The 17,500-nt window shown below is 36.1% G+C and overlaps 1 protein-coding gene across 3 annotated transcripts in view; it reads right to left on the reverse strand.

Moving 5' to 3' along the window:
* Positions 1 to 17,500, reverse strand: part of NLGN4X (neuroligin 4 X-linked) — a 2,032,144-nt gene that overhangs the window by 631,368 nt on the left and 1,383,276 nt on the right. For all 3 annotated transcript variants that reach the window (XM_044072454.1, XM_044072452.1, XM_044072453.1), the window contains one exon: positions 14,573 to 14,758. In XM_044072454.1, the coding sequence (XP_043928389.1) occupies positions 14,573 to 14,758 (186 nt within the window). The remainder of the gene's footprint in view (positions 1 to 14,572; positions 14,759 to 17,500) is intronic.

Below are 17,500 nucleotides of genomic sequence, written 5' to 3' on the forward strand. Positions count from 1 at the left end.
TACTCCATTAGTACCCGAAAAGCTGTATTACAGCATTCAATAAAGACAAATCATTTTATGTGACTACCCAGTGCAATGTGTAAAAAAACACAAATTATGCCAACAGTATCAGTACATTCCAAATCATCACTTACATTTATTCTGACAGATTATGCTACTTCAAGTTTTTTTGTAGTGCTATTTCTTAAATTAATATTACAATTTAAAGTTGTACTCTATTATGTTTGAGATGAAAGCAAAGGCAGTACATTATAGCTTTGTCCTTTCAGGGCTCAGCCTCCCACTCTCTTTTGGCATGAAAGCTCCGAACAATCAGATGGCAATATTTTGCTCCAGGACTCCTTGCCAGAAGACATGGAAGACAGATCAATTTTCTTTTCCTTGGGCAGGAATGTTCTTGTATGTTTTCACCCTTTCCAGTGATATTCAGGACACTAAAGAAGATTTAGAAGGAATCCATCAAGATCACTGTAGTGACTGCCTTCTGATCCAGGATACACACGCAGAAATACAACCAATACTGTTTCTTTAATAATGGCACTAGTAAATTGCTGTCCAGTGTATACAGATAGCAATGGAAATAATATCAATTTAAAGATCTAGTTTTCTCACAGCAGATATCAATGTTTAAGTCTTTAGCTGTGAGGCTTAAACAAGTACAGTTGTGTAAGTAAACTTACCATAACAGTAGATGTTTGAATGATTACTGCTGCAGTAGCCTAACCTATATGAGGGCTATATCCTGTACGGATATAATAACCAGCCAGCTTCCAAAGCTTCAGGGCACCTTCCTCTAGCTCAAACCATTAGTCATTTTGAGGTGAGATAACTAAAGAGAGAGATTTGAGTGGCAAGCCATTCAGAGCTTTCATGCCAAAAGAGAGTGGGGGGCAGAGCACTGAAAGGACAAAGCTATGAGCAACAAAAAAGTACCACATCCATGTAAAACACCACACCTAGAAACAATGGGGGGGGGGGGGCAGAGGTTCAAGAAGGAAAACAGGGAGATGTATAGTTTGGCTTAAAGTAAACTTGGACACCCGTTTGGAGCCTGTGCATGTGCAAAATGAGGTAGGGTTGACTCACCATAAGAGATTGCAACTTCTAGAACCTTCTTGCAGAGGTCAGAGCAATCAGTAAAATTGCTTTTCCATGTTATGAACCTCAAGTCAGCTAGATTAGCTGGTTCAAATGGAGCAAGTGTTAGCTTCTTAAACACAAAATTAAGACCTCAAGGAGAGGCCACCAGTTTTCCCTCTTATGAAAATCCCCTTTCAAAAAACATTTTAAAATGAGATTGTATTTAAAGGAGAGGATCCATGAGTAAACATGCTAAAATGGAGGAGTAAGAAAGGCCATAGGATAGCAACTCAAGCAAATATTATAAAACCAAAGAACAACTAGCTCTACCTTGGTGCTGGTTATATTGTTGTCATCAACTAGATAACATTTTCCATTTGCTAATATATGATTTTCTAGTTGCAGACTTTCTTATCTCCATTAGTACCTGCTGCATGCCCTAAATAAATAGGTGCCTATATGGAATTAAGACAGTATAATCCTGGTAGTTAATTGAAATTGATTGGAGTTACAGTCTGTCAAACACTCCTGATCTTCTGTGAGTAGATCCAGTCTATGAGGAAGCTTGTAGTAATTGCCTCTGGCCATTTTCAAATGAAGGGAGAACACCTATTGCCTGGATCAGAAGGCAGTCACTACAAAGATCTTGATGGATTCCTTCTAACTCTTCATTAGTGTCCTGAATATCAGTGGAAAGGGTGGAACCATACAGGAACACATTCCTGCCCAAGGAAATGAAAAGTTATCTGTCTTCCATGTCTTCTTGCATGGAGTCCTGGAGCAAAATCTTTCCATCTGACTGTTCATAGAGGAGACAAAATTGTTTACTTAAGGAACTCCCCATAGATGGATAAAATCTTGGGAAATCCACCTATGTGCTTTTCATTTGTGAGAGGTTGCCCTTGTACTGCTCAGTCTGTCTGTCACACAGTTTTGCTCTGACAGAATGTAGGATGCCAGCAGAGTTAGATTATGGAGTGAAGTTAAGCTAAGCTAACATGGCTAGTCTGCAAAGTGGGAACAACATATTTCCCCTTGCTTGTTGATGTACTGCAGGGCTATGGTATTGTCTGTAACAACTTGAAGGGATCGCATTGACAAAAGATCAAGGCAAGTATCTATTTTATATTTATGTGCTTTCACCTGTCCTTGGTGTCCAACACTCCTTGCGCTTTTATCCATCATGAAACTACAGCCCAGGCAGTGTCCATTGTGTCTGGGGTAACTGACTGCTATGGAACAGGGAGGGAGAAAGGAGAGCTGGATTTATGGATACTTGCTGCCTCCATCAAATGATTTCCCTTTTTTACAAACTGTAGCACTGGGATTTGAAAAGACAAGGGATGTTAATGTTTGGATCACAGAGACTTCAGATACCACTGTATAGATCTCATGTATAGTCTTGCCAAGAGTATCCTGAGAATCAGACGTCTCATGAGACCCAAAATTCTGAGGCATTACCTTGCAGGGATCAAAGTCTGAGTGGAAAACCTCAGAAATAGATTACAGATCGATTTTTTTCTTGTAGAAGAAAAGTTCTTTGAAGTGAGATGTCTAGCTGACACCCCAGGAACAGAATCATGTGAGAAGGAGTCAAAAAAGACTTTTGAATCATCATCATCATCATCATCAGCCCCCTTGTTCCCATTTTTTCTACAAGGAGCCAGGGTATCATGCTAACTGTCACCAACTCTCTCAATTCAGTGCCACACTCCTGCATTATTCAACACTCATGCCTGACTGTCACAGATCTTCTGTTACACAATCCATCCACCTCTTTGCTGTACATATTTGCTTCCTCTTACCTTCTTCCTGTCTGTCCCAAATCTTACTCACCAGATTGTCTTCTGCTTTTCTACACATGTCGACTTTTGAATGTTCTCTGTAGAATCGCAGCTTGTGTAAGAGATCTCTCACAAAAGTGACAGATTCCTCACACTTTGAAAAAGACTCTGCAAAGATAAACAAGTCATCTAAACATGGAAAAATGTGGACACCTGTAGCTGTAATGAGCAATAACTGGAGCTAGACATGAAGAATGCTCTCTGTGCAGTAGATAACCCAAAAGGTAAGGCAGACCTCTGATAATATGATGAAGACCAGACACACAGAACCTTAAGAAATACCTGAAGTCTGGGTGAATAGGGATGGAATGATAATAATCTTTTATATCTGGAGTTATTAGATTTAAAAGAGGAATTGTCCAACTGAATGAGGAAGAAAAGCTAACAGATTGTGAAGTAACAGCATTTTGAATGTGAGCACTATCACAAACAGGTTTAAGAAAGAAAGATCCAGAACTGGTCTCCAAGCATTTTCTTTCTTTAGCAGTAAAACATCCCTGAATAAAAACCCTTTTCTACCTGGAAAGGAGGAATGGGATCTATCACTCACTAGGACAGCATTTGATAAAGTACAGGAGGAAGTAAAAGTGTCCAGTAAATTGGATGAGAGATTACCTGATGGAAAGGAGGGATTTCCTCCCACTGTCATCTGTAACCTTGATGAATGATCTTCAGAAATCATTGATGAATGATCTTCAGAAACCATTTGTCTGAAACTATCTGTTGTCAAACAGAAAAGTAGATATTCAGACTTTCTGGAAGGGGAAAGGTCTGCTGACATGGCAGGGGAAACAAGGTCCATTAAATAACCATTTTGACTTCTTGGACTGTCCTTGATTTTGATGGGATTCTGAATTATTTTTGGAATGACCTTGCCTTTTTTTTCTAAAACATCTGTGTGTCTGCTTTTTGTTGAGATGGATTATTTCATTTTGCCAAAACTGGCTGAGGGGTCAGAAAATCCCTTTGAAAATTTGAAAAAAGAGGGCTGAAAAATCCTAGACATTCTATGTATCAACTTACCCCTCTTATCACACTTTTTAATCACCCCTGCAGCAGAGGGTCCAGAAACTAAATCTTTTTCCAAAGGAAAATTTTAAATCTCATTTTAACATCATCTGGAAGGTTCTGAAAATGCAGCCAGACAAACTTCCTCAACATAGTACCACTGGCACAAAGCCACTGAAGATACACCAAATGAATCACACACATACTGTAAACAATGAGTGGTGATTTGTACAAAAGAAGAAACTTAATTTGTAGAAGATTTTCCCTCACAAGAAGAAAATGCAGAAAAAAAATTCCTCATATTTTCACAATCAGAATTAACCTTTTCTTGTGAGGCTGACAATTCAAAATCCAGAAAATCAAAGTTGCAGAAGCATACTCTTTTTTTCCTGTTCTTATCAATTATTTTCCCATCTTTTTCAAAAAGTGTAGGATTGGAATTAGCTAAATGTTTAGCAGTAGTAGGATTAACTAAAGCCATAGCTGCTGGGTCAAGTTTGGTAAAAGTGTATAAAAACTTAAAAGACTGAGGAACTTTATGCATCCTAACTACTTTTTCAGGGGCAGCTGGCAGGAATACTGCAGGTAAAAACACACACATCCTCCAAAGCCTACTGAAACAGAAGAATAGGTAAAGGTTCTGGAAATTCCCTCTGCAACAGCTCATAGTATTTACTGAGGGATTGAGAACCCTCAGTGATCTCACACTGAATACACTGGGCCTTACTGTAAATAGCTTCAGAGAAAAATAACAACCACAGGGATAATCAGAAAATGAGCTCTCCTCTGCATCTGAAGCAGAAATCTGAGCACAACACCATGTATCTATCCCTTCATCTTCTTCAGATTCAGAATCTTGAAGCTCTTCAAGAAAGGGGTATCCCACTGTCTTTTAACAGAGACTATTTTATAAGAAGGGTCAATAGCCTGAATGAAACCCTGCACCAGAACCAATAAATTACTCCTGTCCAAATTTGAGGAGGAGTAGATTCAAGTTTAGTTTTCTTTTGGACAATAAAACTGGAGCCAACAGTTTTATTAATGACAGCAGCAGTTTCCCAAGAGAGGAGCACACCATTCTGACAAAACAGGGAAGCCATCCCTGTTCCCTCTCCTACGATCGACAAAAGTTGCAATCCTTTGCTCACTTAGGGGAGCCCAAAGTCACAGAAGAAGTAGCTAACTCCCAGTTCATAGTGGCCAAAGGTGCTACACCAGAGACATCCGGGGTTAAAGATGAGTGGTTTGAGGTAAAACTAATGGCCACAGCAGAGTCACCAACCCATGGCTGAGGCAAATTGACAGCCTGCTGTGGTGGCAAAGGATGTCTGCTTAATTTTTGTTTTCATTATGTGGCTGGAAGAAGAACTGACTGTAAAACTGACACTTTGTTCTATGGTTAAGCTAAAAATGGTGCCTCTTTTCCGGATAAAACAAACAGCAAAAGACAGAAAAAAATTAAAGCCATTAAAAGTCTTTTTTTTTTTTTTTTTACAGCAAATCACAGTAAAAGATCCTTAAAAACTTTTTCAGTTCCAGAAAGTAAATTAAACACACTTTCTCTCAGGAAAAAATAGGTTTTAAATATTGTAAAATCGAACAAAAAACTAGTTCAAATTTCAATTTACTTTGTACTATAGCTTTTAAAAATTATTACATTCTTATAAACATATAAATAATTCTGCTTTCTTTTCCAAAATTGTTTACTGTATTTGTTTTTTCTACTATTTACTATGTACTTTTTAATATATTGTCCCTGTTAGATGTTACTTTTGCCATGGAGTTATTCCTCTTGGATACCACTAAAATAAGACTTTCAAACTGGACATTCTCTGACAGGAAATGTAACCACACACACACACACAAACACACACACACGCACACACGCACACACGCACACACGCACACACACACACACACACACACACACACATATAACAGGTGGATGACTGCAATTTCAGGAATCCCCAATTACCACAGATTAATTCTACTGAAAACCACTTCCAGTGAACTTTTGTCCATTTCCCCACTGTGGTGTGACTATGAAGTTAGCATATATATATATATATATATATATATATATATATATATATAATATTTATATATATATATATATATATATATATATATATATACATTAGGTAATTAGGGAGGCTTCTTCCCTACATGGGTGTCCAGGAGAAAAGAGGCATCTTGCCAAACAGGAGCAATACAGTGAGACTTGTCTTTCTTGCAAAAAACTTAGGTTTGGTTCACAAAAAGTGATCTTCAGTGCAACCATTTCATGAAAATGAGAATCATACCCATATCTACACCATGCATACACACAAACACACACACACACACACACACACACATTATATATAAGATGTGCTTACGTGGAACTGCGGTATTCAATTTTTTGTGAAGCACACCAGGTCGTAAGCTTGATCATCAACCTATAAAACTTTAACTTCCAGACTTCACTTCTGCAACCTAAAGAAATTAGTACTAATACTAAGCAAAAGAAAGACAGCTCTGCACCCCAATGATGTATATCTCAAGTATAGATTCAGTCTTCTATACTAACTGGAAAGTATACATGACTGTCCTTTTACGCATTTAGCTGCACTTGATATGAACTGGCCTTGTATTTCTGAAGTCTTTTAGTACAAGAATACCTACTGGCTGATTTGCAATATTAATTTGTTTGTGATGCCATCCCCCCCCCCCCCCATGTCACTGCAGTATCATTACTGAGATGCCTTATGGCTCATTAAACAAGAACTGGCTATAATCAACTGACTTGTGTTTTAGAGCAGGTCAAGGACATACCTAATTCATTATTTATCAAAGTCCTTTACAAGCTTTTCTTTATGAAACACATTGACTTGTTGATCAGACATGTTGGAGTTCAATGTATTTTACCACAAAAATCCACAACAGAGCTTTTGAATCATTGCTACAGTATCCTTTGATATGTTCTTCTGAATATATTTTCTTAAAGTAAAGGAAATGAGTACATACATACTGTATATATATATATATATACATATATATATATATATATATATATATATATATATATATATATATATATATCTGTATATATATCTATAGGTTCACTACAAAATTTTGAAATCCCAAAATCTCGAGTTTCAGAATATCGAGTTCAGAATCTAGAGATCTTGGACTCTCGAAATTGTGAACCCCCCCCAAAACACCACCGAACACACTAAAACATGTGTATGCAGGGGGCTGTGCCCACCCCACAACTTAAATATACCAACTCCGACATCACACTACAGCGAAGACAAGGGAAATCTCCTGGTCCGTGTTGTATGCCGATCTCCATTCAGGATTTCAAAGTTTGAAACTTCGAACATATGATCTTTGATCATATGAAATTCAAAGTTTTGAGCTTTGAAATTCTGAATGGAACCCATATATATATATATATATATATATATATATATATATATATATATATATATATATATATATGACCTTTATCTAGTCATCCCCCAAGCCACATGCATACAATATGCTGATGACTCCACACTGATATGCTCCACCACATCGACTTCTGAACTTCACTCTCTTACCCAAAAGGTATTTAACACAGTTGAAAAATGGTTCACACAGTGTTGCCTTCTCTTGAACCTCAACAAAACAAAATTCCTCCTCTTCAATCCTACTCACAAGTCCTCTCTTTTTGATTTCTCAGTTACATCCACTAATGGTACCATTATATCACCAGACCCAACCTCAAACTACTTGGTATCACCGTTGACAACAATCTGATCTTTGACATCCATATCGACAATACTATAAAAACTGTCAACAAAAAACTTGGCTCTCTCTATAGGATTAAACCCTTCCTTTCACCTACAGCCAGAACAACTATTGCTCACACTCATCTAATCTCTACACTCCTCTATTCCTCACCCATTTTTAGTAATCTATATAAGAATAACCTCAACAAATTGAAAATTTCCTACAATAACATTCCCAGATTTGCTACAGGCAACCCATTTAGAACCCACCGTTGTATTAATATAAAGCAGCTAGGATGGCTACAACTACAAAACATGATTAAATTCCACCAAATAACTATTGCCCATAACACTCTTTATAAACCTTCCAATACTCCCATTCTATCTACCCTCATCACCCCCTATAATAATCTGAAGTCCTTATGTTCATCACACAAACTTCTTGTACACACCTCTAAACCTAATAACAGGGCTTCTCTAATACTGTTGGATAATCCTGGAATCTTCTCCCCAATGACCTTTCCTCACTTGCCCTCTATATCACTCTTCAAAAACAGACTGAAACTTTTTATCAGAACACACTGGTTATGCCCCTGTACTAAACCTGACTAGTCATCTATCTCTTCAAACTTGGCTCTGCCTACCCTATACTTCTCATTAACTGTTCTACCTTCCTTATTAACTACAATTACCATCTCCCTCTACATTACATTATTCCCATCCTCTGTGGATACTTACTATTTGGAGAACTCTTTATTAATATAACTATACAATAACCTGCCTTCTTTTTTATTATATACTATACCTGCATGTTGTATTGTGCCTGCATTTCCCACTGTTGTGATGTTTACCCTCGCTGAAAATTCTGTGTTAACTTGTAATATTCATTGTATATATGACTGATGTTGTTATTTGTTATTTGTTGTTTTTCTAGTTTCTGTCTTGGAGATTTTCTCCCAGGGCCACTACTGAAAATAGACATATATGCAGTTAGACTAGCCCGGTCAACACATGTAAAATAAATAAATAAATAAATAAATATATATATATATATATATATATATATATATATATATATATATATATATATATATATACTAAAACAGTGCCACTTAAAATAATCAGCATTATTAAAAGTAAATGTACCACTCAATGGAAGAGATAAGATGAGCCATGATGATGCAAGTTGTATTACTGACAAAAAAGAAACATACGCCTCCACTATGAGTTGGCAAACACAAATTCGGTGAATGTTAACTACCCAAAACTCCAAAAAGAACTGCATGAAATCACGGTTTTCAGTATGTTTTTTTTTTTTTTTTTGCAAAGGGAGAAACTGAGTGAACTACATTTATATTCTGGCAAAAACTCCAGTTAGATGACACTTAGAAAAATTAAACACATAAAAAAGCCCCCCCCCCAAATAAAAGTTAGGGCTGTGTTACATTTCTCCTGCTTATTTATTCTATATTCAGGATTCCTCTGACTAGTGAATAAATGACACAGAAACACTAAGCAAATGGTATGCATCTGTGTACAAGTTAGCATTAATGTAGCATCAATGCACAGAATCCCAGAATTATAGCTTGATACACATTTTAAAGTTTTGGTCAGCTATCATTTTGAACAAACTCAATTTTTTGAATGTAAATTCAGTGGATAAACCTTTCCTAAAGCTTTAAACTGACGCGCATGATAGCCTGAGAGTACTTACAGAATATTAAGTTTCAATAGTTGATTATGCAAGAGTCTCTCAAATACATTCTGTATCCTATTGTATTATAAATTAAAACATAAGGCTTTTCAATCCAGAGTGCACATATTTGAAAGATGTGTTCACATACAAAGAAGCACAAACAAACATGCAGAAAATGAAATATAGAGGTTTGAATTCTTAGCTGTCCTGGACTCTTCCCGAGATTTTTGATTACTTTAATGGAATACATTTTTTTTTTACATTCGCATTAAAAACCAAACGGTGCTGGCAAGAGTTACCTCCAACAACAATAAAATGAACAGTAGAAAACAAAGCAGGAGGTAGCAGCTACGGCTATGTAGAATAACAGCTTTATTAGTAAAAGAGGTGAGCGCTTTCGTGGCACCAGCCACTTCATCAGGCAATCAAAGAAGAGTAACGCACAGCATTTATACCAAGCTTATCATTGCCATCAACTGCCCAATTAATCCTTAAAGCCATTACTTAGTATAAAAAGTTTTATATCTAGTGTGAAAAATTTTAAAAGCTTAAAATTAAAAACAGCTCAACAATAGAAACAGCATATTACATCATACAACTTAATACATACAATATAAAAGTATAAATGTATATAAAAGTATAAAAATATATAAAAAAGTATAAAAACGTATAAGAAAGTATAAAAGGTCGGGGGGTACTACCTACTATTTCTTTAAATCTCTATTTAGAAGAATGGGTTTAATATTGATTTTGTCATTCAGGCCTACCCCAATGTTAGCTCGTAGCCTTATAATCCATTCTAGTTCCCTAGTTTCTACTCTATTCCTAACATCTCCACCTCTATTGTCGGTATAGACTTTATCTATTACTAAAAATAAAAATTTGTGTGTCTCATAATGGTTCCCTCACATGCCTAGCTAAGGCATTTGTCTCTATTCCTCTGGTGATATCATATATATGCTCCCTCATCCGGTCTCTCAGCCTTCGGGGTGTCATTCCAACACAGAAGGCAGGACAGACTGTGCAGTGTGCCAAGTATATAATATTCATACTGTCACAGTTAGCTAATATTCTGAAGGTAAACTCCTTCTTTAGATTTGAATGTAGAAATCTACTTCCAGTGTCAACGAAGGTGCAGTAATTACATTTATTGCAGGGGAAGGTTCCATAACTGACTGCATTTTCTATTCTTGTTTCCATGGGTTGTGGTCCACATAATAATCTTTTTATAGATTTTTTATTCTTAAAAGCAAATCTCGGGGTCTCACCTACCAGCCTTTTAAGATCATCATCAGCACATAGTATATTCCAGTTTTTTCAATATACTTCCTGTAAAGATCTAATGTTACTCGAGTAGGATACGTGTACTCTCATGTGTTTCTGACTAACAGTTCCTCCATCTATGATGGTATCCATATCTGAAAAGTATGGCTTACCTGTTCCTTCCCTTGCCTCAGATAGACCCACTAATGACTGTTGTATCTCTTTTTCACTGTACCCTCTATGTATGAACCTTTCCTTCAAGTTCTTGATCTCTTCCTCATACTTATTTTGATTGGCTGTGAGTCTTGATGTTCTCAGTCCTTGGCCTCTTACAGTGTTCTTAAATATATGTCTCGGGTGCATGCTCTGTCTATGGAGATAGCTATTCCTATAACATTCTTTCCTATAGATTTCAGTTTCCAGAATACCTCTATCTTTTTGAAGTATCCCGACATCCAGAGTGCACATATTTGAAAGATGTGTTCACATACAAAAAAGCACAAACAAACATGCAGAAAATCAAATATAGAGGTTTGAATTCTTAGCTGTCCAGGACTCTTCTCGAGATTTTTGATTACTTTAATGGAATACATTTTTTTTTTTACATTGTCAAAGTGAAAGCAAATGATCTTTGATCTTAACAAAATATTTCTCAAATTCACTTGAAGAATTGTATTTTCTATTGCTGTCATGGTATTTCACCCTACCCTGACAACTTCATTCTTTTTTTATTTTTGAATAACTAGCAAGTATTTTCTCATGTTCATTTCATATATATTTTGATGCCTGTACATCTTTCAGTGTGCCTTATATTTTTGGGTTCATAGATAAGTACTAGGCTAGCCACCCTTGCGGGCCATTTTAAGCTGATGCAATTTCCCTTTTTGTGCTCGAAATAGCCTATCCCATTTGGTTGTTGATTAGCCTTACCCATACAATGGTCGTTAATTATATATTACCCTAATAAGAATAACTGGGAACATAAATAATTTGAGGGGGACATTTGCATAGGTTAAAACATTTAGGAGCTGCCTCTGTCCAGTTGTAGTACAGAGAGCAGTTCTGGGGTAAATTCCCCAGCCATTGATCTAAGTTATATTTAAAGATGGACAGGGATGAACTTTGTTTTATGTAGATGGGGAGTCTATTCCACAACAGTAGTATTCTCTTTGAAATATACCTGTCCCTCCAAATATTCTGTTGATGTTGCAGAAGAGGTTTAGATCCCTAGACTGAGTATTTTTTATGCAGTTCGACGTTCTGATGCACAGTAAATCCATCAGTAATATTGGAGGATGGCTTGTATGCCAGACACAGGTCATGTCTTAGAAGTATGTAGGATACAGATTATAGGGACTGGTCTTTGAGTTGGTTCATATAAGACATGTTGTTCAGGCCATGTGGGATCTCTGTGGGTATTCCAGTTGTCCATGTGTCTGGACAGATACATGCAAAGGGGTGACTGTATTCAAATGATTGGCCTAATAAGGACTAAGTAAAGAGGAACAATGACATTCCTAGATCTAGACACAATCCTTTTATTTATAAGCTGTGCAATATAAAAGAATTTCTTACATAAATAGACACATGTTGGTCAAAAGTTAGGTCATTGATCGTGTAAGTTCTCAAATCCCAAACAACTGGGTCAGTTCTTAGGGGAGTATTGTCAATGTGGTAGTTCCCTGGGGTAGATGACCTCCAAAAGATACAACAATGTATTTGTTGGCATTTAGTTTTAGACCATGAATTTGACACCAGTTGAATGTTTGAGATAAACCTTCCTGTAGCATGGATAAGTTATTTGGGGATTCAATGATTGCTCCTTGCATATAGTCATCTGCAAATTTTGTTAGCCAGAGTCCTTTGGTATTGGCTTTTTCTTCAGAAAAGTAAATGCCAAACAGTGGACATCCCAGCACAGAACCTTGAGAGATGAGAGTGGTGACTGGTTCCTTTGTGGAGGTAACTTCACCTATTTTGATTCTATGCATTTTATCTATGAGCCAGCTGACAATCCAGTGGGTGACATAGGGTTTATTCCCAGTTTATCTAGCTTTTCAACTATGCCGGAGTGGGGAACTGTGTCAAATGCTTTGGCCAGACTGAGATATTCAGCATGTACCATTCTGCCTTCATCCATTGCTTTGATGACCCTTTCAAAAATAAAAATCTAACAGGTTGAGTAAGCATGACTTTCCCCTGAATCCAAACTGTGATGGGTCCAGTGTTTGGAAGTTCCTTATGTCCTCATTGATTATTTCCATCATGGCTTTGCATATGAGGCTGGTCAGACTTATGGGTCTGTGATTGCCTGGATCTGTGTAAGGTCCTCCCTAATACACAGGAATGACTGTAGTTGTTCTCCTTTGCTTGGTACAAAACCTGTATGGAGGCTGAGACTGAATAGTGTTGGTAGGGGCATGTCAAAAATCATGCTTTGTGCCATTTATGATGCATACTGGGATATTGCCAAGGCCTATTGATGCAGTATTTTTAGCTTTTGATATTACTTTTAGTACTTGGTCCTGTATAATAAGTGAAAGCGAGCCAGTTTCAGGTATATCTTAAGAGACAGAAGGATGGGAGGGGGTAAAGCTAGAGCTAAATGTATCAGTTAGTAGGTCTGCTACATCTTCATCCTCAATGTAGGTAAGTAACATCATTCACAACCCGCTCAGTGCATAGCTGTGTTATGCTTTTGAGATTATGGGCATAACTAAAAAATGCTTTGCTGGGCACCAATTTTAGTCTCAGGCTTGGCATTGGTGGATTTTATTAAGCTCCTTAGTTGTTTCTTTATTTCAGTAACAGGGATTCTAATATTCTGGGAATTACTCTTCTCATTTTAGTCAAAATTCTTTTTCTTTTACTATAAAGCTTGTTGATATTATGGCTCCACCATGTAGTTTTTTCTGAGGTTCCTACAGAGTAGAGCTGCATCTATGCAGCTGTTTACATCCTGGCAAAGTGTGACGGTGTACATTTCTGCATATTCAATGGAGTTAACAGGGTTTGCTAGAAATTTGAAGCTTGCCAATGTATCACTTAGGATTAGGTAGTTTGTCTTAAACACATTTCTAAAGGTACCTTGGGTGGAAGGGATCTCCTGTTTCAGTTTTATTTCAAAGAAGACTGCTTTATGGTCAGTCATAGCAAGTGATGACGATATGCAAGGGATGCAAGGGATGGTACAAGATGTGAAGATTGCAAATTAAGTTCATGCTATAAATGCCTATTGTCAAAGGCTGCAATTGAAAATTGCTGAGGACCATCATACCATCTCGGCTAAAAAAATATAGATGATAGATAGATACATACATAGATAAAGCACACATTATTGATTGTACCTCTGTGTTTTTAACTTCACATTGCTTTTATAATGTAAAGTTTGGGTGTGGTGTAATATGTCATACTGGAGAAAATAAATTTATTGTAAAGAGGCAATGAAAACTGTGCACTTATATAACAACTGTTTTAAAGAAACATTTGAATCAGTGATTGGTAATATAGACAAAAATGTCAAAATTGTATATCTTTGCTATGTATTACATCTTGTAATGAATATTTGATTTAGAATTGTTCAAATATGTATGTCTTCTCTTGAAGTGATGGTTATTATGATTTTGTCAAGAACTACACCAGGAAAAAAATAAACGTCCCTATATCTGTGGAAATAATCTCCTTTCTTGAACCTGCTTTGTAATGTTGCTTTTGTAATACTGCCTTTTCAGCAGCCATTTAATGTAAACAGTTTGTATTTCTGATAGACTGCTCATGCTCTACCTAGTTGAAAGCAGTATGAGATCAAACCCAGTCTTATACTTATTGGATTGAGGATGCAAAAATCAACTGCTTATGCAGTGAAATTAATTTTAGCAATTAAATGCATTATCTGTCAATGGTTGTGATAATTTGACCAGAGTTACCTTCTGAGTAGTGAGATAAAGTCAGCAAACTAACACAAGATGCCCCTGCTCCAGATCCAAAGATTGTAACTCTCTTAGCATCACCTCCAAATGCACCAATATTTTCTCCAATCCACCTTAATGCCTGGATTTGATCTAGAAGTCCATAATTTCCCTTTGCAGATTGGTCTCCAGTACTAAGAAAACCTGAAAGAAAAATAATAATAATGAATTATAAACAAAAATATCTATGTCTATACATTTTCACAATAATTACAAGGCAATATTTTTTTCAGTTTAAACATCTTTTTGACTAATGGAAAAGACTAATCTAGTAGAATAAGGTAAAGAATTATTCCAGTTTGTAAAAGTAATTTTATTAACCAGTTATCAAACAATACAAATATTGACATCTTCACCTTAGTACACATAAGAAAATGTGTCACAAAATTAACTTAAAATACACACTCTTAAGGGTCATGGCCAAGATGGCTAACTGAGAACAGCAACTGGTGAAAGCTGTGTGACTGAAAACGTTTCTGTGACAGAAATTGTAATCACAAAAATTAAAATCTGAAGATACTTGCTAGGTAATTTTCTTTATTAATAGTCAGAGAAAAGATACATATCTTCAAGTTCTTAAAAAGTAATAGTTTTTTGTCAGAATTTCAGCTGTTTGGTAAAGATAGAAGAGACTTCAATATGAGTCACTCAAAAAATGGTACTCTGGATTATTGTGTTAAAAAAGACATTCAGTCAATATTATATAATATACAGGGGGGTTCTATCATGTAGTCGAACTTTTACAAGTTTGAACCTCATATGGTCGAGACCATAAGTTTGAATTTGTAAAAGTTTGAGAGTTTAAATGGAAATCTTCATAAGTGGAGGTTTCCATTTTGTTCAATGGGGTGCAATCTCAGAGTTAGTATATTTAAGTAGCAGGGGTGTGGAGGTGCAGCCCCCCATGTGGGGGTGCAGGAAGTTTTGCCCCCCTACTTAAAACAGTCTATTTTGTTTTTTTATTTTGTTTTTTTTAATCCATAGTCAAAGTTTTGTAACTTCAAACATAATGGTTCAAACATTACGTGTTTGAAGTTATAAGATATGTGATATAGACCCGTATACAGGATATATTACTTAAAATAGACAAACCAAATACAAAACTAAAATGTCTCAAAGTAGAGACCAGAAAGAGGATGGAACATTTTGAAGCTATTCTAAAACAACAAGGGGCACAGATCAGCATTATGGAAGGGACTTTGAAGGATCATGAAAGCAAAATAACTCAAGATGCGCCCAGACTAAATTTCTTCTAAAACAAAATATCTGACTCATAGAAAAACTCAATGACTTAGAAAATAATCGGAGCTAAAATAACATTAAAATTTATGGTATACCTAAAAAGGGTTTAGTATTAAATGTTTGAAATTTAGAAGATCTAACATTCATTTATGCGACCCACATCATCGACACATGAATATTAAACAGTTAATTTCATCGACAGTCAATGTATGCAAGTTAACTGTTGAAAAAAAAGTCGACAACAGGGCAATGATATACCCTTTTCTGCACTGTAGTGTGATCTCAGAGTTGTAATATATAAGAAGCATGGGCGTGTGGGGGGTGCAGGGGAGCTTCCCCCCTGCAAAAACTATACTGTCAGCACTTCACAGTACCGATCTGGTCCATACATAGTGCTGTACAGGGGATATTACAATTCAGAATATACATCAAATTAGTAAAAGTAACATTATCACATATTTTAATGTGTGCCACTAATGTCCACGGTGTTCTTAAAGGTGAAAGCAGCTATTTTTAGATTAGTTAAACTTTGATTTTTTTTTCAGCATTTTAGAATGTCGCATAAATGTATTTCGATGTTATAACTGTTGAACATATGACTTACAGTCTTTTGATAGTAAACCCCTAAAAAGTACGATGGAGGCAATATAATAAACTGCTTAACTTCCTGGCTAAATAAAACATTAAATCTACCTGAAACTTTATCTTTTGGAATTGAAAGAGCACATAGATCCCTGAGAGCACCTTCTAAGAAAGAAAACTCACCACCATTCTCAATTATAGTTAAGTTCACATCTAGCTTAGAAAAAAATGAAATATTAAAAGCAACATGGACCAGCCCATCAATTAAAATAGATGGACATGTAGTCAGATTTGAAATTGACTGTTTTGGTAAGGTAATAAGTAAAAGAAAATCCTGTTTACCACTGATCAAGGAACTCAAACAGAACAATATTAAAGCAACTTTGGAGTTTCCTGCAAAGATCAAATTATTTATTTTTGAAGAAACCAAAATATTTAACACGCTGGAAGAGGCATCTGCTTTTGTTAATAGCAAAAAAATCATCACTACTGAAGAAATTGAGTGGAACAGTATGTCTCTGAAGAGACAGAGTGTGCTGAATTCTTGAAAAACTGCTTCTAAAACTAAAAAGCTTAAAAATAAATGACACCTATTCACCAATTGCTAGATTATTATTTTATGAAACAATAGATTTGTCTTTTAAGTAAAAGGTCTGTACTGGATTTTAAGCCTTAAAACATATGCAAGTATGTATTTATATTTTAAGCTAAATCATTTTTACACAGTGAGGAATATGAAGGGTTAGTTTTATTGTTTTACTATATTTACAGTGAAAGACAATGTATTTCATTTAAATAAACCTATGAGTGTGTTTATTAATGTCAGTGGTGGTGCTGCGGTAGCATTGTTGCCTCACAGTAAGACGCTGTCTGGTTCGATTCTCAGCTAGAGCGTCTTCCGTGTGGAGACATGCGTGAATGTGCGTATCTTCGTTGAAGGTTGTGCGTCAGGCCTGGCAAGCCGGTATGTAAAAATCAACTGCCAATCATTAGCGCAGCAGAGTTCCGCTGTGGCGAAAGACACAAACAAAACTTTCTAATGTCATTATATTATAAGCAACA

Source organism: Protopterus annectens, chromosome 5.part0, assembly GCF_019279795.1.
Source record: "Protopterus annectens isolate FY-2018-M chromosome 5.part0, PAN1.0, whole genome shotgun sequence".
In the NCBI taxonomy this organism is placed as follows: Eukaryota; Metazoa; Chordata; order Ceratodontiformes; family Protopteridae; genus Protopterus; species Protopterus annectens.